The 15,229-nt window shown below is 43.2% G+C and overlaps 1 protein-coding gene across 1 annotated transcript in view; it reads right to left on the minus strand.

Moving 5' to 3' along the window:
* The window catches only part of nectin3a (nectin cell adhesion molecule 3a), a 54,158-nt gene extending 52,703 nt beyond the window's left edge, over positions 1-1,455 (minus strand). Inside the window, exon 1 of the mRNA XM_061877341.1 lies at positions 1,270-1,455. Coding sequence (XP_061733325.1) covers positions 1,270-1,336 — 67 coding nt within the window. The 5' untranslated portion in view covers positions 1,337-1,455. The remainder of the gene's footprint in view (positions 1-1,269) is intronic.
* Positions 1,456-15,229: the final 13,774 nt, after the last annotated feature.

The raw sequence follows: 15,229 nt of genomic DNA on the forward strand, positions 1-15,229 counted from the left end.
GGAGAAGACCCAGGACACGTTGGGAAGACTATGTCTCCCGGCTGGCCTGGGAACGCCTCGGGATCCCCCGGGAAGAGCTGGACGAAGTGACTGGGGGGAGGGAAGTCTGGGGTTTTCTGCTTAGGCTGCTGCCCCCGCGACCCGACCACGGATAAGCGGAAGAAGATGGATGGATGGATGGATGCTCTGAGTACCTTAAAGGTAAAAGAAAAAAACACTATACAGGTACAACCCATTTAACTTTTTTTTTGACCAAGTTATTAATTAAATAAATTCAAGAAATATGTAAAAATCCGATCCCATCCGTTGTGGTGAAGAAGGAGCTGAGCCGGAAGGCAAAGCGCTCAATTTACCGGTCGATCTACGTTCCCATTCTCACCTATGGCCATGAGCTTTGGGTCATGACCGAAAGGATAAGATCACGGGTACAAGCGGCCGAAATGAGTTTCCTCCGCTGGGTGGCGGGGCTCTCCCTTAGAGATAGGGTGAGAAGCTCTGCCATCCGGGACAAACTCAAAGTAAAGCCGCTGCTCCTCCACATCGAGAGGAGCCAGATGAGGTGGTTTGGGCATCTGGTCAGGATGCCACCCGAACGCCTCCCTAGGGAGGTGTTTAGAGCACGTCCAACCGGTAAGAGGCCACGGGGAAGACCCAGGACACGTTAGGAAGACTATGTCTTGGCTGGCCTGGGGACCCCTCAGGATCCCCTGGAAAGAGCTAGACGAAGTGGCTGGGGAGAGGGAAGTCTGGGCTTCCCTGCTTAGGCTGCTGCCCCCGCGACCCGACCTCGGATAAGCGGACGAAGATGGATGGATGCTCTGATGTCCTTGTAGGTAAAAGAAAAAAAACACTATACAGGTATAACTCATTTCACTTTTTTTGACCAAGTTATTAATAAAATAAATTTAAGAAATGTGTAAAAAAAAAAAAAAACTGTGTCCATTGATTTTTCTGTGAGTGTTTTGGTACCGCCTACGAACTGGTACCGACCGCGTCCCGTTAGTCGGAGACAACTGCTGTAAAGGCGAAGCAATGTGGCATCCCTGGAAGATAGGAGAGCAGCAGAACGACCCCAGTGGAGAAAGTTTGGCAAAAAGCGAGGCAAGTTAGCACTGCTATGGTGATGATTAACATAGGCATGGAGAGAGAAACTCTTATGTTAGCTTAAGCTAGCAGCCACGACTCGCCGGTCAAGACGCGGCGGTGGCGAAGAAAAAAAAAACACACAAGTTCTAGAAACAAAGAAAAAGGTCTGACTCAACAACTCACCGGTGAGTCCGTAAAAGACGACGAGCGCTGTGAAAAGTCGCAGTCCGAGCGAGGGTTCTCTCTCCATGGCTCCGAGGAATGGACTGTGTTGTATGAGCGAGTGTCCCAGCAAGACTGACTGACTGCCTCTCTCTCGCAGGCTTCCTGCCTCCACATGGGCTGTACCACTTTCTGTGCTGCTCACTTCAACTAACTCTCCTCAGCGCTGCAAACTTCTCTCCTTCTGCAATAACGGTCAACTTTTGGCCGGGAGGGGATCCAAGTAAGGTACTTTTATGACACGGTGAAGATCATAGCACTAACTCAGCTCAATGCACTCTGGTTATGTTCCTCCTTTATATTTTTATTTAGCTTTTATTTAAACAGGTAAAATCCCATTGAGATTAAATATCTCTTTTTCAAGGGGGACCTGGCCGAGAGGGCAGCAGTAAACAGTAAACAACACATAAAACATCACATTTACAACATTAAAACTTTCTCCTATGCCACATGTGCATACAGACAAGGTAGACTGCAATCCTTTCACAGAAGCTTTAAACTCATTTAATGTAACAAGGGTTTGAAGTTGAGTATTCGATTGTAGGTTATTCCAAGCCTTCGGTGCTGAAAACCTAAATGAGCCTTGAGGGCATATGTTTACATGTTTGTTATAATACATCAACCTAGCTTCAAAAATGGCCCTGGCCTGATGAGACAGCAGACATGTTGGGGAAGGTCACTCCATTAACTTTACCATGAATTGGTTAACGTGGATCCCGACTTAAACCAGTTGAAAAACTTATTCGGGTGTTACCATTTAGTGGTCAATTGTACGGAATATGTACTGTACTGTGCAATCTACTAATACAAGTCTCAATCAATCAAAACTTTCCAACCGAAATGCACTATACCAGGGCTGTCAAAGTCTAGAATAGAATAGAATACAATAGAATAGAAAGTACTTTATTGATCCCTGAGGGAAATTCAGCACCACAGTTCGCTCACAATAAACAATAATAATATCAAATAACATATGATATATATTATACATATACTATGTGAATAATATAAATATATTCTACATATAAGGGACGGCGTGGCGCAGTGGGGAGAGTGGCCGTGCGCAACCCGAGCGTCTCTGGTTCAAATCCCACCTAGTACCAACCTCGTTTTACCATGAATTGATTAACGTGGACCCCGACTTAAACAAGTTGAAAAACTTATTCGGGTGTTACCATTTAGTGGTCAATTGTACGGAATATGTACTGAACTGTGCAATCTACTAATAAAAGTATCAATCAATCAAGTCACGTCCGTTGTGTCCTGAGCAAGACACTTCACCCTTGCTCCTGATTGGTGCTGGTTGGCGCCTTGCATGGCAGCTCCCTCCATCAGTGTGTGAATGGGTAAATGTGGAAGTAGTGTCAAAAGCGCTTTGAGTACCTTGAAGGTAGAAAAGCGCTATACAAGTACAACCCATTTATTATATATTCTACATTTAAGTGCAGTCAAGAAGGAACATATGCATTATACAGTCTGATGGCTGTCGGTATGAAGGACCTCCTGTGTCGTTCCGTGTTACATTTTGGGAGTCTGAGCCTTCCACTGAACGTGCTCATTCTCTCCGCAAGGTCCGAGTGTAGTGGGTGGGAGGTGTTGTCCATAATGGCTAGGAGTTTTGCTAGACTTCTCCTCTCTGACACCACCGCCAGAGATTCCTGCTCCACTCCCACCACGTTACTGGCCTTCTCTACCAACTTGTCCAGTCTGTTTGCGTCCTTCACTCTCAGCCCGCTGCTCCAGCAAGGCACGGCATACAAGAAAGCGCTCGCCACCACCGACTCGTAGAACATCTTCAACATCTTTGTACAGACGTTGAAGGATACTAGCCTCCTGAGGAAGTAAAGGCGGCTCTGTCCCTTTTTGTAGAGGGCCTCAGCGTGTTTTGACCCATTCAGCTAGTTGTGGATGTGTACTCCGAGGTATTTATAATCCTCAACCATGTCCACATCGACCCCCCTTATGGAAACAGGGGTCGCCGGAGTACTAGGCCCGTGAATGAATTATATATGGACCCCGGGATACTTTTGGCATTGATTGATTGATTGAAACTTTTATTAGTAGATTGCACAGTTCAGTACATATTCCGTACAATTGACCACTAAATGGTCCTCTCCAAAGTTTCTCATCGACGTCCCACTGGGTTGTGAGTTTTTCCTTGCCCTTATGTGGGCGCTGATCCGCGGATGTCGTTGTGGCTAATCCGAGGGGAAATTAAAATTTTCAGCACAATCCCATTCAAGGTCAGACAAACATTACAGGGAAACAGAACAGGATCGCTGACGGGTCTGCCAACTTCCGGCGCCCTTTACAAAAAAGGTGAGATACAGGTAAACAAGTGGGGGGGGGGAATGGGAGAAAAAAATAAAAGATTAAAATAAAATAAATTAAAATAAAAAAATTGGTCTAAGCCTGGGCCCCTAGGGACGGGGGCCATTGTACACATCCCTCTTACATGTGTGTAAGAGGGAAGCATCAAAAATCAAAGAACAAAAAGGACATTAAAGACATTAAAGACATTAAAGTAGCTGAGCTGATGCAACCAGACACTTCTACATACAGCTATGAATAAAAAGTAAAAGAAACATATACACTGTGGTGGACTCTGCGGTGTTCCACGCCGTCGTCTGCTGGGGTGGAAAGAGCATGGCCAGAGACAGAAGCAGACCCAACAAAGCAACCAAGAGAGCCGACTCCACTCTCGGTTGCCAACCAACTCTCGGCCAGTGTCCAGTCCGCATGGATGAGCGAGGATACGTCCAAGAAGACTGAGGTGTCCGGTACCTGCTCATTCAGTCAAGAAACTGTGAAGCTTGTCGGTCCCAATGCTCAGTGCCAGCGCCGCAGCCCTGTCTCTTCATCCGCATCTCCTCCAGTCTCTCCAAACTGACTCTGGTGTGGCAGACACCCAGCAGCTGGTCTCCATGGCCAAAAGGCTCCCGGGAGGCAGATCCAGAAGTCCAAAAAAAAGCACCGCAGAGGTCATGAAATTGCCACCCCTTGTCACACAGTCCCAAAGGGTCCCGTACCAAAAGCCAAAAAGTCGGGGTCCACGTTAATCAATTCATGCAGTGAAAAAAGTGACTTTTTGGAGCTGTAAACTCTATTAGAGTAACTGTCATAATTTATACCTAATATTTTTAACATTCAGTAAGAATTAGAGTTTCTTAAATAAATTAAACATGTTATTAACGTAATACATGAATTATAGGGGAAGAGTAAGTTTTACTTATGTTTCCTCATACTATTTAAATGTTTAATAGTTGTACGTACATAAACCTAAAAATATTACATAAACTTTACTCTGAAAATCTAGTGTTTTGAAACGCATGCACGACAACGCATGCGCACAGCACAAACATTACAGGGCCGACTGGCTCTGCTCCGGCTGTTAGGATCACTTCACAGAGCACTGCAAAGTGGCATTATGGGTCATTCTTATCTTGCGTTTATAATGTGTTACAGAGTCGATCTTTATCAGAAATGTATTTGGTGTGAGTTCACAGAGTGTGGTGCACATTAGTAATAATGTTAAAGTTGTTTATATCACAACCGTCAGTGTTAAAGGTATGGCTGTTGATCAAATGTGCATTGCAAACTCGTTGGTAAATAATAGAACCGCATGCATTGTTCCGGCACGTAGGCAGGAAGTTGTGAAGCTGGGCGCGGTTAGCATTGATCCCCTTCCGCCGTGCGGCGGCCGTAGATTAAGTTTTATTAAAGTTTATTCAATCACTCTCCATCGTTTTGCGTAGAAGTGGGAAGAGTTTGTGATAAAATTAACACTCCGACGGCTATACAAGGAAATATGGTACATAAAATTTACTTAAAATTTTAAGAAAAATTATGTTCCCGCTGATGAAAAACAAGTGGACATTACCTAATTTGTTTGAAAATATATAACTTAAAACTTGTATGTAATTATCAATCAATCAATGTTTATTTATATAGCCCCAAATCACAAATGTCTCAAAGGACTGCACAAATCATTACGACTACAACATCCTCGGAAGAACCCACAAAAGGGCAAGGAAAACTCAGACCCAGTGGGCAGGGAGAATTCACATCCAGTGGGACGCCAGTGACAATGCTGACTATGAGAAACCTTGGAGAGGACCTCAGATGTGGGCAGCCCCCCCCCCCCTCTAGGGGACCGAAAGCAATGGATGTCGAGCGGGTCTAACATGATACTGTGAAAGTTCAATCCATAGTGGCTCCAACACAGCCGCGAGAGTTCAGTTCAAGCGGATCCAAGACAGCAGCGAGAGTCCCGTCCACAGGAAACCATCTTAAGCGGAGGCGGATCAGCAGCGTAGAGATGTCCCCAACCGATACACAGGCGAGCGGTCCATCCTGGGTCCCGACGAGCGGTCCATCCTGCGTCTCGACTCTGGACACCCAGTACTTCATCCAAAGTCATCGGACTGGACCCCCTCCACAAGGGAGGGGGGGACATAGGAGAAAAAAGAAAAGAAGCGGCAGATCAACTGGTCTAAAAAGGAGGTCTATTTAAAGGCTAGAGTATACAGATGAGTTTTAAGGTGAGACTTAAATGCTTCTACTGAGGTAGCATCTCGAACTGTTAATTAAGCAACTGTTACTTTATATCTTCACAACTGTTATGTTATATGGTAAGTAGAATTTACTTGATACTGGCAAGTGAGTGTTACTTGATGTCGCAGCATTGAATTTTACTTAAATCATTTACGTGCAACTACTTACAAATTTTTTTTAAAGTAAATCTTATGAGTTATTTTTTTCAGTGTGGTAAAGTATTAGTATTAGATAGAGTATAATGAGTGCAATAGAGGATCCTCGATCCGTTTAATTAATTCTTAGCTATTTATTTACGATTTCGGTAACACTTTAGAATGGGGAACATGTTCACCATTGGGGATGGGGGGAGGTTTACCCACATTTGCGGTCCTCTCCAAGGGTTCTTTTGGACGTCTCACTGGGTTGTGAGTTTTTCCTTGCGTTTATGTGGGCGCTGATCCGCGGAGGTCGTTGTGGCTTGCGCAGGGCTGTATAAATAAACATTGATTGATTGATGATTAATTAGTTGCTTATTAACATGCAAATGAGTAACATAATGGCTCTCAATTTGTCATTATTAAGTACTTATTAATGCCTTATTATACAACTGACCCCAACGCTAACCCTCTAACCCTAACCCGAACCAAATAACTCTAAATTAAGTCTTCTTTACTTATATTATGTTCCCCTAGTGTCCAAATAACTCTAAATTAAGTCTGTGTTACTTAGAATGTTCCCCTAGTGTCCAAATAACTCTAAATTAAGTCTGTGTTACTTAGAATATGTTCTCCTAGTGTCCAAATAACTCTAAATTAAGTCTTTGTTACTTAGAATATGTTCCCCTAGTGTCCAAATAACTCTAAATTAAGTCTGTGTTACCTAGAATTGGTTCCCCTAGTGTCCAAATAACTCTAAATTAAGTATTTGTTACTTAGAATATGTTCCCCTAGTGTCCACATAACTCTAAATTAAGTCTTTGTTACTTAGAACATGTTCCCCTAGTGTCCAAATAACTCTAAATTAAGTCTTTGTTACTTAGAACATGTTCCCCTAGTGTCCAAATAACTCTAAATTAAGTCTGTGTTACTTAGAATATGTTCCCCATACTAAAGTGTTACCACGATTTTGAATGGATGAAAAAGCCAGTGTATGATAAACAGTACATTGGGGTGGTTTAGCTCGGTTGGTAGACTGGCTGTGCCAGCAACTTGAGGGTTCCAGGTTTGATCCCTGCTTCCGTCATCCTAGTCACTGCCGTTGTGTCCTTGGACAAGACTCTTTACCCACTTGCTCCCGGTGCCACCCACACTACTTAGATATTGGGTTTCACTATGTAAAAGCGCTTTGAGTCACTAGAGAAAGGTGCTATATAAATATAATTCACTTCATCGTGTTCCAATTTTTGCGTATTTCCATTATGAACATGGTCAGGCTGCAAAGGAGTTAACGTGACGTAGAATCTCCAAAAATAGCCAAAGGTATTCGGAGCGGAACATTCAAAATGGCTGAATGTATCTGTGGCGTTTTGTGATGTTTCACCTATGTTTCACATACTTTGTGGATTGTAAATACAATTGGACATGGTTTAATGCCTATGTGTCATAGTCAAATAATTATCTATGGCCCCCGGCATGATATTTGATTAGTATTAGAACCGACCCACAGGCCACAGCCGCCTGCTGCTGTTTTGCACGCACCAATACTCCATCAGTGTTGGCGCTAGGAATTTTCAAAATGGGGTCCCGCTCCATCAAGTCATAAAAATGGGGTCTCACAAGAAATTTTTGGGGTCCCACATTTTTGGAATTTTTTTTAAAACAAATGATCAATGTATGCAGTATCCTGTTATATCTCACACTGTATATTGTGTTTTGAAAAAAGTTTGTCATACATTTTAGTTAATTGATTAAAAATAATAGTACAAAATAAAACAATTTTATGCATTTTTTTTTTTTTTTTTTTTTTTTCCAAGATGGCGCTGCTGTAGTGGCTGCTGTAGGCAGGAGCTCTGTGCTCTTGTGTCATCCTTTTGTGTTTCCCTCTTGTTTTCATGTCTTATTATATTTTTTTGCCTTTTGGTCCGGGACCCTTTGGGACTGTGTGACAAGGGGTGCCACTTTCGTGACCTCTGTGGTGCTTTTTTTGTGGACTTCTGGATCTGCCTCCCGGGAGCCTTTTGGCCATGGAGACCAGCTGCTGGGTGTCTGCCCCACCGTAGTCGGTTTGGAGGGACTGGCGGAGATGCGGATGAGGGGACAGGACTGCAGAGTTTGGAGGGACTGGAGGAGATGCGGATGAGGGGACAGGTCTGCGGAGCTAGCACTGAGCGCTGGGACGGAGAGGCTTCGTGGTGTCTTGGCTGGGTGAGCAGGTGTTGGACACCTCAGTCACCTTGGACGTATCCTCGCTCATCCATGCGGGCTGGACACTGGCCGAGAGTGGAGTCTGCTGTCTCGGTTGCTTTGTTGGGTCTGCTCCTGTCTCCGGCCATGCTCCCTCCACCCCAGCGGACGATGGCGTGGAACACCGCAGAGGCCACCACAGTGAATATGTTTCTTTTAGTTTTTATTCATAGCTGTATGTAGAAGTGTCTGCTTGTATCTGCTGCTTTAATGTCTTTAATGTCCTCTGTGTTCTTTGATGTTTGATGTTTCCCTCTTACACACATGGAAGAGGGCTGTGTACCATGGCTATGAGTTGTTGTTTTTTTCCCTTGGCCTCAGTCTGCACCCCCTCTCCAGGGCCCAGGCTAAGACCGATTTTTATTTTATTTTATTTTAATCTTCTATTTTTTTCTCCCATCCCTCCCCCTTGTTTACCTGTATCTCATCTTTTTTGTAAGGGGCGCTGGAAGCCGGCAGACCCGTCAGCGATCATGTTCTGTCTCCCTGTAATGTTTGTCTAAACTTGAATGGGATTGTACTAAAAAAAATTTATTTTCCTGAAGGAACTCTCCTGACGGAATAAATAAAGTACTATCTAATCTAGCTAATCTAATATGTAAATGTATTTAGTTGTAAACATTCATTCACTTTCTTCTTTCCTTCATGGATCTAAACTTTACCGCTTTACTGTCTTTTTTCTATATTTTTATTGGAATATTTTCAAAATGTGTTTGTTCTATTTTTGGCCAAAGTAAGACAAAGAAAACAGTCTCAAGTTGTCTTTATTTTTAAGTTATCATGCCATGATTTCGATAATCCGGCCCGTATGTGCACAGATTTTCCTCCATGCGACCCCTGAGCTAAAATGAATTTGACACCCCTGCGCTATACTATTAAAAAAATTGTGGTTTGTCCAGGGTGTACCCTGCCTTCCGCCCGATTGTAGCTGAGATAGGCGCCAGCGCCCCCCGCGACCCCGAAAGGGAATAAGCGGTAGAAAATGGATGGATGGATGGATGGTTCGTTTATCCTCCAACACCGTCACTCTCACGTCGATTACGTTCTGTTTTGAGGTCTGTGGCTGCCTGTTTTAGGCAGCAAACTAGTTAAAAACACCAATTAATTTACTTTCCAGACAAAATTTACTATACTATGCAAGAAAATGTGGTTAGTTTATCATCCGACATGGTCCAGACTTCACTACTTTCTTTTGTGATGTTTTTGGCAGCCCGTTTAGGCAGCAAACAAATTGGGGAATGTCACTATCCAGTATTTGTTTTACTATACTATACAATTTATTGTCCAACATCATCCAGACTTCACTCTTAGGATGGAATAAGATAGACTTTATTCATACCACAATGAGGAAATTATGAGGTTGCAGTGCAGGTTCATAAGGGCCACACAAATAAGGTAAAAAAAAATCCCACATGAAAACAAGAGGGAAACATTAAAGTACACAAGGACATAAAATATATTAAAGAGCACAGAGCTTTTTATGTTAAAAGCTGCCACTTTAGTGGCGCCATGGCTACATACAGCTACAAAGGAAAACTCTACAAAAAACCTGCAGTGAATAATAGATATTGTGCACATACATATGACGAAACAATACCATTTTGACACCCACTCACAGTGCAGTGCTCCACGCCATCATCTGCTGGAGTGAGGAGTACAGTGAATACCGTGAATTGATTAACGTGGACCCCGACTTAAACAAGTTGAAAAAATTATTCGGGTGTTACCATTTAGTGGTCAATTGTACGGAATATGTACTGAACTGTGCAATCTACTGATAATAAAAGTTTCAATCAATCAATCAATCAACAGGAGTGGTTACTTCCTGTTCTGGGGTCTTTGGCTACCTGTTTTGGCAGCCAACTAGTTGGGGAACGTCACTCCATTTCCTTTCCAACTAAAAAAAAATACTTTCCAACAAAAAACACAATGGTCCGTTTATCATTCAACCTAGTTCAGACTGCTCGTACTGTTTTGAGGTCTTTGGCAGCCCGTTTAGGCAGCAAACAAATTGGGGAATGGAACTCCTTTCGCTTTCCCCACTGAGATGTAGTATTGTAAAGGAGGCCAGCCACTGAGGCTGGGCCATGTGTAGGTTCGTAAACCTCACTACATGACAACCTCACGACCAGTGTGGGTTATCTGCTTGATATACCGGGCTTTTATCTCTGTAGTTAGCGCGCTCTTCTTTCATGGAGGCAACCCATGTTCGAGTCTCGGGCGGAACAGTGATGCAGAGACTTTATAATACAGGTTACCCTGAACTATAAAGTTTATCATACAACATAGTCTAGACTTTACTCTTACAGAGATTACTTTCAGTTTCAATGTTTTTGGCAGCCTGTTTAGGCAGCAAAAATATTGGGGAATGCCACTCCATTCACTTTATCCACCAAAATATACTGTAACATAAAGTTTATTGTCCAAATTAGGATAGGATATGATAGATAGGATAGGATAGGCTAGGATAGATCTTTATTGTCATTGCACAAGTACAACGACATTTCATTTTCGGACCAGTCCCGCTAAGAGCAGACATACGTTATAGGGGGGGACAAGACGAGACCGCCAACGAATCAGCCTCTTGCGGCGCTCCATAAAAAAGGTGAGAAAAGGGTGGCTTTGGGGAAGGGCTGGGGAGTAAATAAAATATCAGTCTAAGGCTAGACCCTCAGGAGGGGTCCAGACTGAGTCCAAGGAAAAAACCTCACATAGCATGGCACACATTAAACATGGTACGTATATCACACCAACTTGCAACAGAGGGAGGGGTGGGTTTGAGTAGACCCGCTGCCGCTATATAGCGCTGCTCAGCCATCCACAGCCCCAGAGGAATTAAGCGGTGGTGAAGGCGTTAATTCGAGGGTGGGGGTCGTGTGTGCATATATACCCAATTAACTTGGGAGAGATGATAAAATGTTTTAAATGGACTGAGGCCGATCTCAAAGTTCGACCACAGGTGTTATTGACAAAAAGGTAGGTCAAAAGCGTCCATCTTTGAGGAGTTCAGACTTCACCGTTACAGTGATTCATTCATATTTTGAGGTCTTTGGCAGCAAACAAAGGTCCTGCAGTCCTGGGTTCAAATCCAGGCTCGGGATCTTTCTGTGTGGAGTTTGCATGTTCTCCCCGTGAATGCGTGGGTTCCCTCCGGGTACTCCGGCTTCCTCCCACTTCCAAAGACATGCACCTGGGGATAGGTTGATTGGCAACACTAAATTGGCCCTAGTGTGTGAATGTGAGTGTGAATGTTGTCTGTCTATCTGTGTTGACCCTGCGATGAGGTGGCGACTTGTCCAGGGTGTACCCCGCCTTCCGCCCGATTGTAGCTGAGATAGGCGCCAGTGCCCCCCGCGACCCCGAAAGGGAATAAGCGGTAGAAAATGGATGGATTGATGGATGGCAGCAAACAAGTTGTAGATTGTATATCTCTATTGTCTTTTCAACCAAAATGTATTATACTAATTAACTAATTGAAATAGTTTATCATCAAACATTGTCGAGACTTCAACCTTACAAAGATTACTTTTCGGTTTTAATTCTTTGGCAGCCCGTTTAGGCAGCAAACTGGTTACGGTTCATCACTCCTCTCACTTTCTTACCAAAATGTACTATACAATATATTTGATTGGTATATTGTCCAAGATAGCCCAAACTTTACAGTTACAGTCATTATTTGCTTTTTTAGGTCTTGTCGGCCTGTTGAGGCAGCTGCAGTCGGGGAAAGTTACTTTTTTCACCTTCCAACCAAAACTGTACCATTCTATACAAAAAAACATTGTAGTTAGTTTATTGTCCAAGATAGTCCAAACTTCTACAACATTTATGTTGTTTTGAGGTGTTTGGCAGCCCGTTTAGGCAGTAAAAAAAACGTTGAAAATGATTTACAAATCATTGTATTTTGTTTTTATTTACGATTTACACAATATGCCAACTTCACTTGTTTTGGGTTTTGTACATCAGGTATAGTTCAGTGGTTCCTCATCATTCATTTTGGGGGGATAGTTTTGATCAGCAAAATATTCAGAATAAATTCTCTGTTTAAGTATACAGATAATGGGCAACTTCTGTGTTCAGTGAGTCTCTCTGGCGTTGTCAAGAAGCAACAATTGTTAAGGAAAGCATAAATAAGGAAGTGAAAGTAAATGTAAAATTATTAGAGATCACTTCCTAAAGGACAAAGAGTCACATTTAACGTCACTAGAGGGTAAGAAACCCTGATAAACTCACAGTACTAACATGACTGACAATACCAATTTTTCAGCACTTTGAGGCAATGTCAACCCACATATGCGGTCCTCTCCAAGGTTTCTCATAGTCATTCACATCAACTTCCCACTCGGGTGAGTTTTTCTTTGCCTCTGTACCGCAGGTGTCGTTGTGGCTTGTGCAGCCCTTTGAGACACTTGTGATTTAGGGCTATATAAATAAACATTGATTGTTCATGTTTATTCACTTCAGCAAAAGTGCTCCTTTTTAGAAGTTGTTATAGTGTTTATTTCATAAAATAGGGCAGGAATTTTTGGGTGGATCTTGCGTGAGAGGAAGAGGGGGGGAAATGATGGGACGCGCCACTCTACATAGCAACTAAAGCTGTGGTCGAAGTTGGAATTGCCACAAATATATTATACAATATTCAACACATAGTTCACTCCCCATTTTGTCACGATTCATGTGTCAGGCAAACTGTGACGAATGGGGCCGTAAAAATCTTGAGTCCTCCTTGCATCATCCTACTTATTTTAGGACATTAATGGGATTAAAGCATGTTTGCAAACCATATGACTTTTACAGCCTCTGGGGCTTTTTTTTTTTTAATATCCTGAGTGAGCATAAATCAATTTTCAGGTGAGAAATTGTGCCCTTTTCCAACACTTAATCCACGTTCCCTCCCAGGTGGCTTCACATAGCAACAGAATTCATGAATAATTGTGTTCATAACACAAACATGTATCATATACGATTGTTAACAGCATTTATAGGAGCTGTATACAGAAGCCACATAGAGAAAGTGAACACACCACCATGTTATTTATTAAAAGAGAAGTAGACCTGTGGGAGTTCCTGTGAAATGTCGACATAGTGAGAATTCCGCTTGCAGATTACATTCAGTGTGTTTTGCCTTTTCTTTGTTTTTTCGGTGATGCCAGGACAGACAGTAAAGTGTGTTGATAACCACAGAACCAGACCTAAAACTGACTTTAACAATATCCCAAGTATTGGTGAAAAACAGGTAAAATGTGATGATAACCATAGAATCAGAAATGGGAATGCACTGCAACAATATGAACAGTGGCCTAGTGGTTAGTGTCCACCCTGAGATCAGTAGGTTGTAAGTTCAAACCCCCGCCGAGTCATTCCAAAGACTATAAAAATGGGACCCATTACCTCCCTGCTTGATACTCAGCATCAAGGGTTGGAATTGGGGGTTAAATCACCCAAAAATGATTCCTGGGCGCGCCCACCGCTGCTGCCCACTGCTCCCCTCACCTCCCAGTGGGTGATCAAGGGTGATGGGTCAAATGTAGAGACTAATTCACCACACCTAGTGTGTCTGTGACAATCAGTGGCACTTTAACTTTTAAATGCTAAAGTGTGATGATAACCGTATAACCAGAGATGGAACCATAATATGAGCCCTATAAGCAATTAAAGATAATTTTATATAGACTAATAAACTAATGCTAACTTACATGACAACAGCAATACCTATAAAGTGCCACGATAGGTGATGCCCTCAAACACCTTACTGTTCTCCCCGCATTAGTAGTTGTCTCCAAAAGGTGAATGGTTTTACTCTTTTGTACAGTGAATCTAGTCAGTTGTTTTTTTCTCATCTTATTGTTTGCTTTCATTGATTCATTTTGTTGTAAGCGCTGCATGAGTGATAGCATATTAAATTGTTTAAGAGTTTGATGGGCTTTTTATTAGGCTTTTTTTGTGAAGCCAGCACAAAAAAGGGAAACCAGAAATGAAACATGCTGCAGCAACAGAAGCCCTAAATAGATTAGATAATAAATTATGTACGCAAAGTGGAGTTAAGTGAATTATATTTATATAGCGCTTTTTCTCTAGTGACTCAAAGTGTTTTACATTGAGAAGCCCATACTTTTACACCAGTGTGAGGGGCACAAGGAGGAAGGCGGGTGAAGTGTCTTGCCCAAGGACACAATGGCAGTGACTAGGATGGCCAAAGCTGGATTCAAACAAGGAACCCTCAAGTTTCGGGCCGGCCGCTCTCCAATTTTAGCCCCTTTGAATTATAAAGTGGATAGATGCTGAATTTAGGGGTGTTCCAATCCAATATTGATATTGGCTTGCATCTAAAATGTCCCGATACAAGCCGCCCTGCAGCGTATTTACTTGTGCAAAGCTGGACAGCCAGTTAGTATCTAAATGTCCTCCAATAAACACAAGGTTGGTCTTTTCTTGCCAGGTTAGCACAACAGCTAAGCGCACAGTACCACACAAGCTAGTCATCACGCAATTGATGTCTTTATTTGAGCAATTTTGCAATCTAAAACAGGACATTTGTCAATATAAACCATCCATCCATCCATCTTCCTCCGCTTATCTGAGGTTGGGTCGCGGGGGCAGCAGCCTAAGCAGGGAAGTCAATCATCATCCATCCATCCATCCATCATCTTCCGCTTATCCGAGGTCGGGTCGCGGGGGCAGCAGCCTAAGCAGGGAAGCCCAGACTTCCCTATCTCTAGCCACTTCGTCTAGCTCTTCCCGGGGGATCCCGAGGCGTTCCCAGGCCAGCCGGGAGACATAGTCTTTCCAACGTGTCCTGGGTCTTCCCCGTGGCCTCCTACCAGCTGGACGTGCCCTAAACACATCCCTAGGGAGGCGTTCGGGTGGCATCCTGACCAGATGCCCGAACCACCTCATCTGGCTCCTCTCGATGTGGAGGAGCAGCGGCTTTACGTTGAGCTCCTCCCGGATGGCAGAGCTTCTCACCCTATCTCTAAGGGAGAGCC

This window comes from Nerophis ophidion, linkage group LG18 (assembly GCF_033978795.1).
Source record: "Nerophis ophidion isolate RoL-2023_Sa linkage group LG18, RoL_Noph_v1.0, whole genome shotgun sequence".
In the NCBI taxonomy this organism is placed as follows: Eukaryota; Metazoa; Chordata; class Actinopteri; order Syngnathiformes; family Syngnathidae; genus Nerophis; species Nerophis ophidion.